This window comes from Sesamum indicum, linkage group LG9 (assembly GCF_026168435.1).
Source record: "Sesamum indicum cultivar Baizhima isolate 11 linkage group LG9, ASM2616843v1, whole genome shotgun sequence".
In the NCBI taxonomy this organism is placed as follows: Eukaryota; Viridiplantae; Streptophyta; class Magnoliopsida; order Lamiales; family Pedaliaceae; genus Sesamum; species Sesamum indicum.
The window spans coordinates 23,827,997-23,846,519 of NC_142665.1; the positions used below are offsets into that span (position 1 = coordinate 23,827,997).

The 18,523-nt window shown below is 36.7% G+C and overlaps 3 protein-coding genes across 8 annotated transcripts; 2 read left to right on the plus strand and 1 right to left on the minus strand.

Annotated features, from left to right (window-relative positions):
* The first annotated feature begins 1,740 nt into the window (after window positions 1–1,740).
* On the plus strand, window positions 1,741–11,946 carry CLF (SET domain-containing protein). 5 transcript variants are annotated; one of them, XM_011100816.3, is made up of 18 exons: window positions 1,742–2,022; window positions 3,003–3,104; window positions 3,199–3,524; window positions 4,833–5,021; window positions 6,106–6,190; window positions 6,381–6,527; window positions 6,647–6,694; window positions 6,780–6,851; window positions 7,077–7,191; window positions 7,282–7,753; window positions 8,023–8,176; window positions 8,260–8,480; window positions 8,700–8,831; window positions 9,589–9,679; window positions 10,655–10,702; window positions 10,777–10,905; window positions 10,994–11,071; window positions 11,362–11,946. In XM_011100816.3, the coding sequence occupies exons 1-18, from the start codon at window positions 1,975–1,977 to the stop codon at window positions 11,551–11,553; spliced, it is 2,649 nt and encodes an 882-aa protein (XP_011099118.1). In that variant the 5' UTR covers window positions 1,742–1,974; the 3' UTR covers window positions 11,554–11,946. The 5 variants fall into 5 exon arrangements, with proteins under 5 accessions (XP_088740691.1, XP_011099118.1, XP_011099116.1 ...); XM_011100814.3 differs by having other exon boundaries at window positions 7,077–7,753; XM_011100815.3 differs by having other exon boundaries at window positions 1,743–2,022; window positions 4,833–4,994; window positions 7,077–7,753.
* A 681-nt stretch (window positions 11,947–12,627) lies between these two features.
* LOC105177604 (PLC-like phosphodiesterases superfamily protein) lies at window positions 12,628–16,466 on the plus strand. Of its 2 annotated transcripts, none has more exons than XM_011100817.3 (8): window positions 12,628–12,975; window positions 13,107–13,229; window positions 13,331–13,468; window positions 13,571–13,669; window positions 13,793–14,096; window positions 14,186–14,409; window positions 14,479–14,565; window positions 15,910–16,466. In XM_011100817.3, exons 1-8 carry the CDS (start codon window positions 12,799–12,801, stop codon window positions 16,090–16,092), a joined length of 1,335 nt encoding a protein of 444 aa, XP_011099119.1. In that variant the 5' UTR covers window positions 12,628–12,798; the 3' UTR covers window positions 16,093–16,466. The 2 variants fall into 2 exon arrangements, with proteins under 2 accessions (XP_011099119.1, XP_088740693.1); XM_088884567.1 differs by having other exon boundaries at window positions 12,631–12,975; window positions 13,336–13,468.
* Window positions 16,467–16,621: 155 nt separating this feature from the next.
* On the minus strand, window positions 16,622–18,523 carry LOC105177605 (F-box/RNI-like superfamily protein). The gene is made up of 5 exons (XM_011100818.3): window positions 18,202–18,523; window positions 17,945–18,091; window positions 17,505–17,640; window positions 17,149–17,247; window positions 16,622–17,013 (listed from the first exon to the last, which is right to left on the minus strand). Exons 1-5 carry the CDS (start codon window positions 18,297–18,299, stop codon window positions 16,801–16,803), a joined length of 693 nt encoding a protein of 230 aa, XP_011099120.1. The 5' UTR covers window positions 18,300–18,523; the 3' UTR covers window positions 16,622–16,800.

Here is an 18,523-nt window from a genome sequence, read left to right on the forward strand (position 1 = left end):
GCCGTCGCCCATGGTGAGGAGGGCGCCGGCCCTGCTTTCGTCGCCGCCGCTGCTTTTTTTTTTTTTAAATTATATATAAAATTAATTTTAATTTAATTAAAATAATATTTTATTATATAAATAATTAAGTAATTATTATATAAAATAATATTTAATTCTTAAATACATATATATAATATTATATGTTAAATGTGAGAGAAGGGCAAAAATATCAAAAAAAAATTATTTTTATAGAAAAATCGCAGTCAAAGCGCGTGTGGCCCAATTTTTGTACGGAGGGGGTTTTTTGAACTTTATTTTATATCATAGGGGGTGTATTTGATACTTTAATTTTCATAGGGGGGTTTTTGAACATTCCTATTATCACAGGGGGGGTCTCTGGATTTTTCCCCCACAAAAAACATCAAAACAAGTTAAAAATGAAACCAAACATAGTGGTTTGTTTTCATTTCCGAATTATTTTCGAGACAAATCAAAACATATCCAATATTTGTCATCATTCAAAAACACATTATTTAGGTATTTTTAACTGTTTTAGCATAAATACATACATATATACACACACATATACATAAATAAATATAAAAAGGACATGATTTGATAATGACTAGTAATTTTTGTCTCCCAAAACACAATATTAAACATATAATATTTATTTTAAATTATCTTAAAAAATAAATCCAAACATACATACTATTTCTAACACACACTTATTTATATTTGTTTTCCTTTTTTTATGTCCGTTAAATACAACAAAACACTAAAAAAAAATGAATCTAAACATTATGTAATATTTTGGGGAAGAAGAGGGTTTCTAATCAAATAAATTGAATAAGACAGGGACAAGGGGCGGTGGCGGGGTGGGGGGAAGAAACCACAGGCTCCAGTAATGGAGCGATAGGAAAGAAGGTGAAGGGAAGCTAACCTAGAAGAGAAAAACATAATCGGGAGAAAATGATGGGTTGGTTTATTTAGGCAAAACAGTAAATAGATCTAGTTATTTACCACAAGTTAATATAAATATGGGTTTAATCCATACTAAATAGTAAATTCGGTCGAATTGCCATAATAAAAACTACATTCGTACATAAATTGATAATTAATATAAACAACATGCAATATATTCATCCCAATTTATAATCTAAAATAGCTAAATTAAATTTACCTCTTGCGGACTAAAATTAAAATATTAGAATATAAAATCACAAAACGTTCAAATTGGAACGAATCCAAGCAAAAGATTACATGCAATTATGAGGATTAGAACAAATTTGAATAAAATAAATAAAAAACTGCAAACATTTAAATTGACGTATAAAATTTTAAAAAATCCTCAGCCTAAAATTCAGCAGAGGATGAGAGTGGAAAGTGGGGTAGGAATGCGATGCCATTGCCTCCCGTATTGATCGTATTCATATTATTATTATTATTATTATTATTATTTATACTGATATCAAATGCAAAATCCGTTCATACCCGCAAACGATAATTAATGACACAATTACATTATTTTTTGTGAATTAAAAAAAATTCTTAATGATAAAATAATTAATTATTCAATTTTTTAAAATTATATTAATTGATAAAAATATTATTATTATTTATTAACATAATTAAACTGATTTATATATTTTTATTTTATATTAAAAAATATTTATTTTAGGCATTTAAGTAGTTATTATTATAATATCTGGAATTGGAAACACGAAAAAAGTTTTGGAGTGCTGGTCAGAAATAAAACGGCCGCGAAGAAAAGTAAAAGCAAAGTACATAAAAGGGGGAGCAACACTGAAAAGCGCTCTCTCTAGGCCCCCCACATCCGCCACCTCCTCAGTATCCATTTTTAGGGTTTTCAAATTCAAACCGCCAAATCCAAATCCAAATCACGCCTCGCCTTTGTATGAGTAGGATCTTCAATCGGAGCTCCATTGCCGGATCGGGCGCCACGCGGTCTTATCAGCTCCTCCACCGGCAATGTCGGCGCTCAATACATCCACTTCGGCCTCGGGTTCCGACCCTCCGGTAATTCTCGGAGCCGTCGGCTCCTTTCAATTGCATTTTAATTGCAACTATTGTGCACGCCTTTCTCTGTATGTCAGGAATTTGCTTTGAATTTTTAAGTGATGTTTGGTGTATATGGGATTAGGGAGATGGTGTTTTTTCAGTCTGGGCGTGATGTGACTTTTTGTATTGATGGGGATTGAATAGGAAGGTACATTGTGTATTTTCGTTGCTGGAACTTTAGGTTCGTGGTAGCTCTGTCTTAAATTAATGTGAATCAAATTTTTGTGGTGATGATGGTAAGTTTAAGAAGTATAATTAGGAGATGCTGTTATTTGTGATGAATTGGGCTTTTAGAAGACGTTTAATGGTCAAGTGTAAGAATTCGTGATGAAGATATGTGAACCTGTCTAATAATTCACTGGGTATGCCGAAGTTTTATTTGTGGAGGGTGATGGGCAGGGCTTTATCCTCAATTCCCATCGCCATATCCATGTTGAAATGTCTGAAATTTCCCATTTTGTTATAAAGGATAAGTCAATAGGAAAGTGTGCTTGATTAGGAAATGATATTTATCTGATACACAATTTCCGATGTTCAAATTGTGAGGTAAGGCTTGACTTGACACTCTAGAACTAGAAGTAATGACTGTATGTCCACATCACTTAATGACAAATTTACAAGGCTACCTGCTGATTTGTTAAGTACTTAACAATTGAGTTGTAATGACTTGTATGCTTCAATCTGAATACTGTCGGTCCTTTGTTTTAATCATTATCTTTTTGCCTTTTGTGTTTAACAACTTTTCTATTATATATATATATACAGACACACATTGTATTCCTTATATGTAGAATCATGTTAGATAAACACAGCATTTTGACATTTACATTATAAAGTCTAGATGTTGGTCTCTGATAATAGCCTATATGTGCCTTCACTTTCATAATATAGAATGATAGCTTATAACCCCTTGTTGGACCTTTTTCTAACTTGGACAGATTGATGGCCACCAAGAAACAGGTCCGTCACCAAAGGCAATTGTAGCAGTTATCGATTCTTTAAAGAAACAAGTGGCTTCAGACCGCTCTATTTATATAAAGGTGCATTCATGTAATGCATAATCTTTAACAAATGTTAATTGCCAAGTCCATGATAATGTCATAAACTCTTAGTTGATATTTTTTGGCCTCCCAGAAACGAATGGAAGAAAACACCGAGAAAGTGCTTGATGTTACAAAAAATCTTTATAAGCTATCAATGGAAAGAAGAAATTTTAAGATTATTTGTGGTGATGGAGGTGTAGATTTACTGGCAAAGAGGCAAAAAGATGCAATTGATATGCATAGTGGTATTGGCACCAGTAATGGAGATAACGAAAGCAGTAGCTCCCAAGAAGATGGATATGCCCCTTCAGCAATTCTATTAGGATCAAGTATTGCAGTCAAGAATGCTGTCCGTCCTATAAAGCTGCCGGAAGTGAAAAAGTTACCACCTTATACTACATGGATCTTTTTGGATAGGTCAGTCGAGATTGCAATGCACATGCTGAAGAAGCGTACTTAGCAAAACATTTATACTTCTCCCACTGGAATGCTTTTCCACTTCTGTTCTATTGGTTGTTTATGTAAATATGATGGGTAATTCTCAGTTGCAGCATGGCAGAATTTGACAATTATTCTTTCTGATAATAATTATCCTGTAAGTTAGACTGTAATCATGAGGGGGGCACAACTTGGGAGCGGAAGTTCGAGTCGATAGAGGTTTGATGGAACTTCTGGGTTGACCACCAATTATAAATCTTTATTACTGCTTCTTTGTTTCTGTACGTATTTGTTAATCTGGTATTTGGATACTAATTCGAGGCAGTATCTGTGGTAGGAAAGTTTCACTTCACAGTTTGACATATTTTACACAAAAATTTTCTCATCCATTTTACATATCGGTTATTGTGTTGTTGTTTTTCTTTCTTCTCGTAATAACTTGTGATCTTCATTTGTTTGTATGTTTTTTTTTGTTTTGTTTTGTGATAAACACCATGATTTTGTTGTTTCTCTACTCCTACAATCAGTTTCCTCCTAACTTTTTTGATATCTTGCATTCAAATTCTGTATTGAAGGGTTTAAGGATTTCAAAAGGCGTCCCCAGAAACCTAAACCTTATTTGTTTCCATTAACTCACTATGTGTAGCAAGTCAGATTTTCTAAAAGTGATATCTTTGTGGAATGAGGATGTATCCATCGTTTTAGGACTACCTGTGGTGCTGATACACCATACACTTCTATACACATGGATAAATTGATACAATTCCAAAAAAGTTACACACTTCCTCCATCGCGATACTTCTGCATTTTTTGTAATTATAGGTTGGATTAATATTTAATTAGTGAACAAATTATGAGGTTTATATCAATATCCAATCCATGCAGGTTGGTACCTCCTTAGGTTCTGCCTCATTTGAGGTTAACCACATAATTATGGCATGCAAACTCTTACTCTTTGATGATATAAACTATGAAAATGATTGCATTGAGTTCCTATAGGAGACTGCCGCGCCTTCTGCACTTTTAGGAATCTTTGTGATTGCTGCAAAATACTTCTAGAAATCATGCTCACTCTTCAAAAGGAATAGACAGTCTCTTGAGAAGGTTGTAGTTTTATTTACAGGAACCTTGTTTCCTTTTTTTTAGGTAAAGTATGGGAAGCTTGTTCCTGCAATGATTGTTTATTGTATGTCATAGGTCATGCTTGTTTCTGGTATCTTAGCCTACTGCCATTAGTGTTTATTGTTTAATTTCTTTTGATGTGGTAATCTTGAGTTGTTTATACAGAAATCAGAGAATGACAGAGGATCAGTCGGTTGTCGGCAGAAGGCGAATCTATTATGACCAGAATGGTGGCGAAGCTCTAATTTGTAGTGATAGTGAAGAAGAAACAGTTGATGATGAAGAAGAAAAGAAAGATTTTGTGGAATCTGAAGATTACATTCTGCGGTTGGTACATCTGATGCAGATTGCAGAGTTTGTAGTCCCATTTTTGTTTCTTTTTCTTCTTAGAAGTGCATTTGTGCTTCAAGTGAAATCCACATCTTCAGTTGCATTGATGGTTTCTCCTGCTATAACTTTATTGAGATTTAGTCTGGTTGTTTTTGGTTTATTGGATAAGTTATCTAGTTACCATCTTCTCGGTCCAGATTAGTTCTTCCTGGTTAATTGTCCAGTGAAGTGTTTTTCAGCCATGCAGTTGGTTGGTTAGAGTTAGGGATGGCAGTAGATGGGTTTAGGGTGGGTATTGCTGGACTAGGGACCTGCTTTGTTTTCTCTTAACATAGCCGGAGCCATGCTGCACCCCGGTCTCATAGGACTCGAAAGTCGCCCTGCCCTGTCTGAAAACCAGCTGCCTTTGGAGCTGATGGGTCCAACCCGTAAGACCCAATTTTTTTTTGCTTTTTCTTAATTGCTATAATTACTTAAGAAAAAATAATTTTATTGTTTATTAATATAAAATGCTATTAGTATGGCTACAATATGATGTATTTTGCAAAATTCATATATCGAACAATTTTTTTTAAAAATAAAATAGTAACATCTATAAATATTATCTGGGATGATTTCTGGCTGGCCTAGAAAATCAAAACCTGTTTCCATTCCTGGGCCTGGTTATTTAGACACAAATCTGCCCCATTGGGGCCGGATCTGAGGCAGGGCACCGCTTTAGCCTCCCCAATTGCCATCCCTAGTTAGAGTGAGAGATTATTTTGCCCTTTACATCTTTACTACTGAGCAAAAGTAGAAGCTTATTAGAAGTTAGAAATGAATGTTTTCCAATGTTTTCTCTGGTGCTTTTCCTTTTACATCTAAACATGAGTACAGAATTCCATAGATTGAAACAGTCCTTTTAATTTTTTTTATCATATCTGATGTTGTTTCTTATCTTGCCTAGTGTTTTAAAACCAAACAAAGTATAATTTCTCAGTTGCTATATGTGTGCTTAATTGAAAGGGAGGGTGTCTAAATTCTGAGTTCTGGTTTGAACAAAAAGGTTCCATTAGAATTTGTGGAGCTAATATACTTTTGGTTTTTTGGTGTTTGTACTTTTTTCCAGAACAACCATCAAAGAAGTGGGTCTGTGTGATTTGACATTGGATTTGTTGGCGCAGTGTCTATCTAGAAAATCTTGTGAAATCAAGGTATGCAGTTGAACTGCAGATGATCTTTCATGTGTCTGTCTTGATCTTTTTTGTTTGGCATTTGTGCTCCATTATTATCTGAAAAAGAAAAAAAAAAGAACTGGTCATAGTGAGAACTTTGGTCCAGCTGTTTCCCATTTGTGTTTTGCTGGCTTTACAGAGATAAACCACCATCGAACATCTTATACAGGGAAGATATGAAGATCTTATCAAGAATGAGATTGCTTTGTGTCGTGTGAACAATGGAAATGCCGAAAGTTTTGTGAACCCATATATTGATAAAGATCTTGATGCTGCTCTGGATTCATTTGACAATCTCTTTTGCCGTCGTTGTCTAGTAAGCATGATATACTTTGTTTGAATTTTTCTGGCAGGAACCAACATTTAAATTTTGTTCATTTTATTTTATTTCACACAATTTTCCGCCAGCCTAAATTAGTCTCCTTTATGTGGCAGGTTTTTGATTGTAGACTACACGGATGTTCCCAGGATCTTGTATTTTCTGTAAGTCAATCATCTCAGAAGGTGTAGCTCAAAGTTGTTTCTGGTGTGACAGGTTGTTATGACATATATTTATTTCTCCTTTCAGGCAGAGAAACAATTACCATGGTTGTGTCCTGATGTGGAGAAGGAACCGTGTGGCCCAAATTGCCATCGATTGGTACACTGTTTGTTTCCTAGTGCTTTCTTTTAACCTAGTAGACTATGATCAACTTGATTATGTATCCCGTGCTTTTCCTCTAATACGTCTCCCCTTAATGGTGTTCTTGGATTCCTTTGCGATAATTGTAAATTGCAGTACAATTTTGTTGATGCATAAGCTGATATATTTCTTATTTCATCCTAGTTATGTTCTCGAAGGCTCATTTTTAATTTCCTGTATCAGGACCTTGAGTCAGAGGGTAATGCTACTGTGAGCTCCAAACAGACAAATTTTGACGAAAAAGCTGCCACTGCCTCTAATACTTCTGCCATGCAAATTCAAAAGAGGAAGCAGGGAGGTAAATCTGTCAGGATAAAATCAAAGTCTTGCCAAAGTGAAAGTGCTTCTTCCTCAGAGATCAAACCTAATAATGATGTCACTTCATCAGTGAAAAGCGCATATGCTGGGAAATCCAGTGGTGACAAAAGGAGTAGCAAGAGAATAGCTGAGAATGTTCTAGTGGCCAAAAAGAAAAGGCAGAAGAAGATGGCGACATCAGATTCTGATTCTGTTGCTGGTAGTGGTCTCAGTTTGAAAGATTTAAATCTAAGGACTAATTCTCGTCGAGAAAATGAAGATATTAGTTCTTCTCAGAAAGTTAAATCTACAAGTTCTAGAAAGTCTAGAAGGAAAGAGTCTCTGGTTCTAGACTTTGACAAATCTTTGCAGGGGGAGGCTGACAGTGGTGCATCAAATGAGAGTGAGAGTAATCAACCTATGGCAAGCAGTGGTGACACCTTAAAGAAAGAAGAGTTTGTTGATGAAAATATGTATAAACAGGAAGTCATTGATAATAAATATTGGAAACCATTTGAAAAGGCGCTGTATGAGAAGGGTATTCAGATTTTTGGTCGCAACAGGTTAAGACTCCGTTTTTGTTTGCTTTGTTTTCCATGGCTATTATCCATGTTCTATGCAGAAATAAAGCCTTTTCATTTTCCTATCTGCATGTCTTGATTCTTATATGTAATGAGCACTATTATGCTTCAGATGGTTAAGATTTTGTTTTAGCTCAACCAAGCTTGCTTATGTACTTTTGATAGTGCAATTTAGTTTATCTGACAGACTTGCTTGGTTGCATTAAAATATCAATGCGATACTCTGAGCATGGACTATATATGTCATGCAGCTGTCTGATTGCTAGGAACCTTATGAGTGGCTTGAAGAGCTGTTCAGAGATCTTCATATACATGCATCGTTCTGAGAAAAAGATACTCTCTCATGATGGTGATGGAACAATCCTTGCTGATGGCTGTCTAAAAGCTGATGGTAATGAAACTGCGGTGAGTCTTTTTTCTATTTGTTCATCTCTAGTCATTATGACCTTGTGAAGCAGATTTTATATGTTCATTTTTTGGGAAAATAGGGTGGTGGTGCACGCAGAAGATCAAGATTTTTACGTCGAAAAGGAAGAGTCCGTCGCCTAAAGTACACTTGGAAATCTGCAGGATACCAATCATTCAGGAAGCGGATATCTGAAAGGAAGGACCAGCCTTGTCGGCAGTACAGTCCATGTGGTTGCCAGTCTGCCTGTGGAAAAACCTGTCCATGTCTTGTTAATGGTACCTGCTGTGAAAAATACTGCGGGTGAGCTGACTATAGTTCCTTCTATTCAAATGGATGTAACTTATAATGTAGTTATCTTTACAAGATTGAAATTCATACGTACTTCCTTCAGTTTTGTTTTTTAAAATTTTCCTCTCTTACTTGTGATTTGATGGTCTATTCTGTCCCAAGAAGTCGAAGTTTCATCTTGTTTCTATGCTAACAATTGTCTGTTAAGTTCTCTAATATTCTTTATGTCAGATGTCCAAAGAGTTGCAAGAATCGATTCAGAGGGTGCCATTGTGCCAAGAGTCAGTGTCGAAGCCGCCAATGCCCATGCTTTGCTGCTGATAGGGAGTGTGACCCGGATGTCTGCCGAAATTGCTGGATTAGGTGAGAAATCATCAATTGGAGATGGCTTCTTCTGGCATGATGTTTAAATCTCAATTGAAGTGGAATCCAGAATAACAATAGAAATTGCAAACTGCTTAGTTTTTCATACAAGGAAAGCTGCCAGGTCTAGAATTAACATTCTTATTGTGCAAGCCCTGATCATTAACAATTGAATTCTCCATTATCCACTTTGGAAGAAATAATTGTTGAAGATTTACCCTTATATCCAAGCATTAGCATTCAAGTGAAAGCTTCGTTCTTTTTCCCAATTGTTTCAGTAATTCCTCACTCCCGGAGGATATAAATATGATGTATCAATACACATGGTTTGAATGTTATCTAGACACAACATACTGAACTCTTATATACAAAATATTTGCTCTGCAATTGAAGGTTAAGGTAGTGAGTTGACCCGAATCAGTTAAATACTTAATTTGATTATATTAACTGGATGATGTAATCTAGAAGTGATTATATCTTTGCTCCATGTGGACCTGTAGTTGGTTGGTTTGGGTTTTTCTTGATCTGAGAGTTGCTTTAGTTGTTTCAGGAGTTAGAAAATTTATAGTTAAGAAGATAAATACTTGCAGATTTATGTAATGTGTTAGACCTAAATTACATCATTTTAGAAAATAGTTGGTTAATGGGCATGATTGCCACTTCAAGAAAATTTATTATTAATGGTTCGTATAGAAGTTCGTAGCTTAATGGTTGTCTTTTTTGCTAAGTAGTTACACAATTTTATTTGGCTTGACAGTTGTGGTGATGGCACCCTTGGGGTGCCTTCTCAAAGAGGCGATAATTACGAGTGCAGGAACATGAAGCTTCTTCTTAAACAACAACAGAGGGTAATTATCTCTTATGCTATCCTTCTTGCTTTAAATTTTTATATTTAAGCTGAAATTCAGGTGATTTCTATTTTCTCTTGCTGATCTTCTGAAAATTGTCAGGGTAAGGGATACTAGTACCCTAATGATAGAAGTCATGTTATCCAAGATTTTTCACATTGTTCCATTGCGCATGGTCAGCTTCGACATGGTTTTCTGTATTTCTTTGACCATAAAATCTTGAATTTGTAAGATGATCTGGAATAAAATAAATATGCTTTCTTTTCTTACAGCCTCTCGTGATCTTAAAGGTTGAATATTTTGATATGGTCACAAACAAAGATTGAATTGTTTATTTCCTGATCCTCACCTTCAGTATCAGTATGCCCCACCAATGGTATTGCCATGTTTTGCTTTGTTATACTTAATTTAGTTGGAGAGATGATGCTTCCTGTGAACAATTGTTTATTTTTAGAATACAAGATCAGTTTTGATCTCCAGTAGTAGAGTGCTGTAAGCTTCATAATTCATTGAGCACACATGAAATTTGGACACTCGAATTTTTTTTTCTTGCTATTCTGTTGTTTCAATTTTGTTCATCATTTTATTTTGCACTGCAAATGGCATGTGAAATAACTTAGTATTAGACATATTGAAGATCATTCATGGAAGTATACTCATTCCTAAGAATTAGAAGAAAAAAAAATTGAGTGTCATTTTTATATGTTAAAACTTATATGCACTATCGATAAAATATAATTATGCTGTCCATCTTCTATGTTATTTACCCTCAATTACTTGTAGAATTTGAAACTAATCTTTTGTATAGATTATGACTCTAGTGAATATTCTGGCCCATGGTTCTCCAACAATCTCACCACCATTTTTTCCCTTTAATTTGCAGCATAAAATTGTTGAGTTAAACTTGGGTTCCTAGTAGATAAAGGAAAGTTAACATTGGATCTTAATAGTAACACTTATTGAGTCCATTTTTAGGTCTTGTTGGGAAGATCAGATGTATCCGGCTGGGGAGCTTTCTTGAAGGTAATCAACATACTGCTGTTCGCTTCTGGACTTCTGTTCATCTTTCAAAGCTCACTACTACATATAAACTGCAGAATAGTGTTGGCAAGCATGAATACCTTGGAGAGTACACAGGTGAACTGATTTCCCACCGTGAAGCTGACAAGCGGGGAAAGATCTATGATCGTGAAAATTCTTCATTTCTCTTTAACCTAAATGATCAGGCATGCTATACATGATATTGCAAGAAATACAAAATATTTATTAGGAGAAAACTGCATAAAGTGACACAATTCTTTTGTTCATGTTCAGTTTGTGCTTGATGCTTATCGGAAAGGTGACAAACTAAAGTTTGCCAACCATTCTCCTGATCCAAATTGCTACGCCAAGGTAACTGTTGCAAAAGAAATGATGCGTCAAATATGCCTCTGCCCTACGTATCACTTTTTGTTACATGAAGATAGATTTTGCTATGTTATACAACACACCCAAATTGCAACAGAATTTGAACACATAGGAAAATGGTTTCTAGTTTCTGTGTAAGTCTTTAGTAATGCATGGAAAGGTGATCTACCACCATTTTTGTAAATTATGTCGCATTTTGCAATCATATGCTTGAAGTGATATCTTTAATTTGTTCCTGCCGATCTCTGGTTGTACTCATTAGAATCATTTGGCAGGTCATTATGGTAGCTGGAGATCACAGGGTGGGTATATTTGCCAAAGAACGAATTTCTGCTGGAGAAGAACTGTTTTATGATTATCGTTATGAGCCTGACAGAGCTCCAGCTTGGGCAAAAAAGCCCGAGGCATCTGGTGCTAAGAGAGAAGATGGTGCTCCTTCAAATGGTCGTGCCAAGAAGCACACTTAACAAGATATATTCATTTCTGAAGATAGATTTTGTCTTTCTTTCCTGATAGAAACATCCTCCGATCCTCGAATACCTGCTGGCTCAACTTCTAATCATTTAGTTGCTGGAGATAAGCTAAAGGCAGACATCTCCAGAGTAACCTAAACTGATTCTTTTTGCTCGTGGCTACACTACTGACGAGTATACTCACCAAAGCGGGAAAGAATACAGGCGTAGTCCATCTTTTCGTATTTTTCGATTAAAATTCTTATGTAAAATGCCATCATCTCTTGCAAAAATTCCTTTAGCGCAGCACATTTGAAGACATTTCACTTTTATCAATTATTTCAACAATATTCATCTATTGTGAGAAACAAGTATATTATCTTATGCTGATTCATATGCTTCTGTACTTATCGTTCCTGTTCGGCTATCTCGCAGGACTGGTCCAGAATGGATTGCCTACCTACCAAAATTTAGTGCACTATATCTTCTACTATACCGAGTGTAGGCTTTGGTGTACCTAAAGCTTCGACTAGTCCTTCCAACACCTACAGGCATTTGTAATATAATAATAACTCGTATTTATAGTCATACAATGCGTTAAAGTCGTGTTCATTACTCTTAGACAGTGTGAACTACATTGATAGGGGTTATTTGTAGAAACTAAAAACGTAGAAGTAGTCTGTCAACCAGCCGGGCAACCAACAGTTGGAAGTTGAAAACTTGTAATAAAAGAGGAGGGAGAGGAGTCAGTCAGGAGCCCCACCCCACCACGTGAACGCCACTGAAATAAAGAGACCCACTCCAATAATAATTAAGTGCCTTATCTTTTTCAAAAAACATCCAATTTTTGGTGGGAATGTGAGACAAAATACGTCGTATTTCATCTTCGAATATCACTCCTGAGATTCAACAATACTACTTTCTTTCTAAACAAAAAGAAAAAGAAAAACGCAATCAAACATAGTTGGAAGAATCTCATTTTTTATCTTAAATATGAAAAGCAAGTATGTTTGAAAATGTTGAACATAAGACCACACATCCACTATCTATTTTCTTTCTTTGTTTCTTTTTCTGACTTTTATTTTTTATTTTTTTTTATTTTTTCACATTGGGGGTTGGGTCGACAGAAGAGAAGAGTAAAGCCTCGGAACACAATCTCTGTCGTAGGGGGTTTTATTTTTTTATATAAAATTCACTACTTTCTGTCTTTTTGTTATCTCCTCCGCCTCTCCTCAATACAACACTGCTTTAATTTTATATATGTACCACTGCATTTCACTGCCTAATATTCCTTCGCTTACTACACTCATGTTGCCGTTTTCTGCGGAGGCGCCCACTATGAAGACATGCACTGCCAACCTCCCTATTGCCTGCTCTTATTTTCTCCTTTTCCTCCTTTCACTCCCGCTCTTCTTCTTGCCCATCACCGACTGTCAGGTCTGTCTGCTCTTCTTTTCCTATTTCTATATGGAATTGTGAATCGTTTCCTGTATATTTTGCTTTGTTTCTTTCTTTTTTTTCTTTTTCTGGATTTGTGCTGAATTTCTTGTTGCGGGGTTTTCTGGCAGCTTCTGGAATCATGTTCCACTGCCACGGACTGTGGGGCTGGTCTTTACTGTGGCAACTGCCCTTCACTTGGGAAAACTCAACCTTTCTGCATCAGGGGCCAAGCTACAACACCAACTTCCATTGTGAGTTTCTACAAGTTTTTCGAGAATTTTGAGTTCGTTTGTTCTTAAATCCAAATGTTGGTGATTGTGATTGTGTTATGCTTGTGATTGTAACGGATTAGATCAGTGGGCTGCCCTTTAATAAGTACTCCTGGCTGATGACTCATAATGCCTTTTCCATTGTGGATGCGCCGTCATTGACCGGTGCTCAGAGAATCACTTTCTACAATCAGGAAGACTCTGTTACCAATCAATTGAGGGTATGATGTTTCTTGGTTCTTTATACTCTGTAGCATGTTGTGTGTGATTGCTTTTGGATCACCGAATTGCTGATCTTCCTTTTGTCATTGGGTTTGGTGTAGAATGGAGTGAGGGGATTCATGCTGGATATGTATGATTTCGAGAATGATATCTGGCTCTGCCATTCATTTCGTGGCCAATGCTACAATTTCACTGCCTTTGTAATCTACTAGCCCCCTTGTTTCCATCATTTTGATCTTAGTTCTCTGTAGTAATGAATTGTTTTGGATAGTGTTGTAATGTAATGTTTCTTTCTTGAAAAATGAATTGGAATAAATAATCAGGAACCCGCAATTAATACATTGAGAGAAATTGAAGCATTCTTGACCCAGAATCCTTCAGAGATTGTTACCATCATAATTGAGGATTATGTTCATACACCGAAAGGATTGACAAAGGTGTTCACTGATTCTGGTTTGGACAAGTATTGGTATCCGGTTGCCAAGATGCCAAAGAAGGGTGAGGATTGGCCAACTGTTAACAGCATGGTGCAAAATAATTATCGGTTACTGGTTTTCACATCGGATTCTTCAAAAGAGGGGACTGAAGGAATTGCGTATCAGTGGAGGTACATGGTGGAAAATGAGCGTAAGTATATAAAAAATGACTGGTGGCTTGGGGGTCTGAATGAATACACTTTGTGTTCTATGAAATCCTCATTCTATAATGTGTTTCAGCTGGAGATCCCGGAGTTGTGCCTGGTTCGTGCCCAAACAGAAAGGAATCAAAACCACTGAATTCAAGAAGTGCCTCTCTATTTCTCATGAACTACTTTCCAACAATTCCCGTTCAAAATGAAGCTTGCAAAGAGCATTCTATGCCGCTTGCTGATATGATTGCAACCTGTTACAAATCTGCAGGAAATCAGATTCCAAATTTTTTGGCAGTGAACTTTTACATGGTATTGAAACTTTAAACTCAATGGATAAAGAATTGTATTATTTAAGTAATATTTTGATTCAACTTGCAGAGAAGTGATGGAGGAGGTGTTTTTGATTATTTGGATCGAATGAATGGCCAGACATTGTGTGGATGTAGTACTATCTCTGCTTGCCAGGTTTGTTCATATTTTCTCCTCCAAAAGCGTTTCATACCTAGTCAGAATTGCAAACTAAGAAAATGTAGTTGATGCATAATCTTTTGAATATGTGTGAAGCAAATTATAACAACCATTAAATGATTTAAGTCATCACTTCTCCTGTCTTCTCTGTGGTTGGGTGCAAGAATTTAGGAATTGATCTATTACATATCAAACAAAGTGATCTCTACAAGTTGGACTTGTGTGTCTTGGGGTGCTAGAGTTGTGGGGTTTAACAGGAGGATACAGTGTAGGAGCTCGCATTTCCTTGATGAATTTGAATGATAAGAAAAGTCTGATTTGGGTAGCTCATGCCTCTTCAAACAAAGCGCTTGATTCCAAATTAAATTGTGCCCATGGATACCTTTCTATTTCAATGAAATACTAAGCAGCTTGTCCCCCATAACAAGATTACTACTTTCCCAGACAAGTGTTTGAGCTTGCGTGCCTAATTCGTTCAGAATCTTTTTCTTGCATACTTTATCATTATCAGATTTGTAAAACCTTAAAAGAAAATCATAGTTTCATCAGCCAAAATTGCTCCCCCCTGTTTACCGGGAATATTCTTGTTTGTCTGACATGTCTTATGATATATGGAAAGAGACACATTCCTAGTTTGGGAAGAAGGGTTCTATACATCTGTACAATAGCTTCCAATTTGATTCCACCATCCATCCTTGTAGTAGTTTAAAGCCCTAAATTGCTGTACTCATTTAGTTTTGAATCATAGACTGCTAGAAAGTCAGCTAACCCAAATACAACCAATAGCTCACTGGACAAAGTTATCAAAGTACCATGCAACACTTTGGTAGGACTTGAATTCTGGACCTCATTCAATAAAGATTCAACCAACATAATCTTGATTCATGTTGTGCTGCATAATCACTCAGCTCAAGTTCACGTCTGAGCCTAGTCAGTTCATACCATTGTCTATACATGTAACTCGTTTGTTTCCAAAACTTGGGAAATTACCTCGGGTTATAGCCATTTATATTTATGATGCTGCCATATGTTATGTACGGTTGCAGCTTGTTTTCATGTTAAACCTCCTTCCCACTCCCCAAGCAAGGGGAAAGAGTTAACCGAAAGTTGTTGAATTGTTGGGAAATTGTATCATATTATGAGATGAATTGCTTTTATTCTGAATTATGACTTCTCGAATGAGAACACTATTGAATCGTGTTTTAGCAGTTAACTGGTGTTAGTGGGACAGACTTCCATACTTGTAATTTAAAAGTGTGATTGGTCTTTTAAGTTCTTTCACACACACACACACACATATATATGAATGAATACTCAATGACTTAATGCTACTGTTTGCAGCCTGGAGCAACCTTTGGAAGTTGCAGACCCATTACTCCAGCTAACACAACTCCCACAGCCACCGGGACTGCTGGAAGCTTCACTGGGTCCGTTCAGTTAACAGGAGATGCTTCAGTGACCAATATTCTTGGCATGTTAGTTCTGTGCTTGTTACCATTCCTCGTATCCTTTACTTTGTTGTAATGAGAATTGGAAATAGAAAGCCATTGATGTTGATAACGAGTCGAACCTGGGGAATCACCTTCCAATGTCATAGTCTCCAAAAGTTTTGGATTTAGAATAGGTGAGTGAAATTTGGTTTGAGATAGAAAGGTCAAGTATGTTAGGTAGACATGGAAAGTTACTATATTTATAGCGGACACTGAGGATTTAGCACAGGAAATTGCAACAGAGAGCAATCACCACGAAAGGGTTTGATTATTATGTGGTCCTGGTGTGTCATTTTACTTACCTTTCAATGAAGAAAGGTGTGGACTCGACCATATTTGATCCCCATCTTTCCTCTTGGTTTGTCTCCTTTGTATTTGTTTGTGGAATGAGTTTTTGATATTATTTTATCAGCCTTCCTGGTTTAAGGCATTCTAAGACATAAAAGAAATGTTGTCTGTAATTTGGAGTAATTCCACACTAATACAAATATTCGTTTAAGACATTGCTTTAGAAATTCAAACAGCATGTCAAAATCTCTGCAAGTCGTCACAAAACCTGGAGATTGAACTGAGCAACTAACACTCGCACAATAATGACTTTATAAATACAGAGATGAAGTGATACAAGCAGCCTATGTACTGTCTTTATTGGCGAATTGAAGGATGAACATGAAACAGTTTTTGAATTGATAAATACCCAGAATGAAAAGAGTTGTATGTCTGTATAAAAGGTCATGGTACCCTAATAGACAGGCCACATAGAGAACCTTTCATCATCTAACAGCACTCGTTTGGGCTGTATTTGAAGAGCCGGACTGATCGTCAGCAGGCCAATGAAGCAGGAGGCAGGGATTCGCATTCCCCATACATTGATAGACTCGAGTTTGTGGCATTTATTCACAAGAACAAGAAGACCTTTCTCAGTAACATGACGACAACCCCACAAAACGATTGTCTGGATACAGAAAATATAGCCAGCGTTAGTGTCAAATAGCCCTCATACTTGATTAATTTGGACTTGAGGCCTTATTCTTAAGGCAACGGTAGGGAAATATGTCCTAAATCAGGATAGTTTTCAGCAAGATCATACCTTCAGATGAGGACAGCTATCTGCAACGGCAAACAGGGATGCATCTGTGATAAATGTTCCACCAACATTCAGGTGTTGTAGTGAAGCAGCTCTAGAAATCTGTGGGAGAAAACCAATATTAAACCAATGAAGCAAAACTGACCGGCTGAAACTTTCCCATTTTTGTATATGTAAGAAAGAACACCATGTTACAAGATTCATTGTGCTCATAGTTATTTCCTTTTTGTAATGGCAAAAACATCATCGGAATTGAAACTAAGGACATAGGATGGTGAGACCATTTAAGACCTTAATTCTTGCTCTTCCTTAGTGTCCAACGAAAAAATGAACAGCAGATGGAAAAATTGACAGCATACCAGTTGAACTACTCCTTTATCTGTAATTGCTGTCGAGCCCCACAGAGAAACTGAAGACAGATTGCTAATACATTTGGCGGTAGATATTTGCTTCAGTCCATAATCAGTTATCTGACAACTCCAACGGCTTCTTGATCTAGAAATTCATAGCAAATCAACACCCCGTAAACTAGATAATCAAAGTGATAGAATCTTCAATCACTGCCACACATACATGCTCTTTCTCTCCACTTCCCTTTCTGTACGATTTTGCACTTAACATGAGAGAACAGAATTCTGAATCACCAACACAGAACCATCTAGTTTACCGACACCCTAATTTCCACTACAATGAACATGGAAATCTCATGACAGTCTTCCAAACAGAACACACACACACACACACACACAACCTCAAGAACACAAAACGAGACAAAGATATTAGGAATGAAAAGCAGTACATGTCGAGCTCCTTGAGGGTATAAGCAAGGAGAACGAGGCGCGTAGTGGAGTCATCATCCATTTTCCACCCAGAAAAGCTCAGCCTTTCCCTCCAAGCCAGAGATTCCTTCACTGCCTGCCTCCATTTCCTACACACACTGCTCGCCCTGTATGCACACACACAAACGTAGAGAAAAACACACATAAATACACAAAAGTTACATTCCAACCACAACACAGAAAGTATGCTAAAACCCGAAGATACTAATCAACTGACTGCGCCAAATCCTTGAAGGAAGTGAAGAGAGCAAATATTTGAGCCAACAAATCAATGGGCAGCCGATCAATATCAGGTTCTTGATCTACTCCTTTCATTGATCCTGCAACGCCGCCGCGTACAGCCAATACTGGGTAGAGGAGGGAAGCGGCCGGGTTAAACAAACAGAAAGGAAAAAGAAGAGTGCTGACAAGATATTCTTGTATAGGAAGAGAATGTGAGAAGGGGGTGGGTGGTTTTGGCGCTTCGAGCAGGAAAAAACTGAAGGGAGAAAGTCAGAATAAGCAGAGAGGAGATGGACATCAAATGTTGTCATGTTTTC

What these genes read in the sequence shown, in the direction of transcription:
- CLF (XM_011100814.3), top strand. Translation starts at nt 1,975, where the DNA reads ATGTCGGCGCTCAATACATCCACTTCGGCCTCGGGTTCCGACCCTCCG. An exon ending in ACCGCTCTATTTATATAAAG is followed by an intron (nt 3,105 to 3,198) that starts GTGCATTCATGT and finishes TTGGCCTCCCAG; the next exon opens with AAACGAATGGAAGAAAACAC. An exon ending in ATCCAAATTGCTACGCCAAG is followed by an intron (nt 11,072 to 11,361) that starts GTAACTGTTGCA and finishes ATCATTTGGCAG; the next exon opens with GTCATTATGGTAGCTGGAGA.
- LOC105177604 (XM_011100817.3), top strand. Translation starts at nt 12,799, where the DNA reads ATGTACCACTGCATTTCACTGCCTAATATTCCTTCGCTTACTACACTC. An exon ending in TGCCCATCACCGACTGTCAG is followed by an intron (nt 12,976 to 13,106) that starts GTCTGTCTGCTC and finishes GTTTTCTGGCAG; the next exon opens with CTTCTGGAATCATGTTCCAC. An exon ending in CTACAACACCAACTTCCATT is followed by an intron (nt 13,230 to 13,330) that starts GTGAGTTTCTAC and finishes GTAACGGATTAG; the next exon opens with ATCAGTGGGCTGCCCTTTAA.
- LOC105177605 (XM_011100818.3), bottom strand. Translation starts at nt 18,299, where the DNA reads ATGAAAGGAGTAGATCAAGAACCTGATATTGATCGGCTGCCCATTGAT. An exon ending in ACCCTCAAGGAGCTCGACAT is followed by an intron (nt 17,641 to 17,944) that starts GTACTGCTTTTC and finishes ATGAATTTCTAG; the next exon opens with ATCAAGAAGCCGTTGGAGTT. An exon ending in ATAAAGGAGTAGTTCAACTG is followed by an intron (nt 17,248 to 17,504) that starts GTATGCTGTCAA and finishes TTTCTCCCACAG; the next exon opens with ATTTCTAGAGCTGCTTCACT.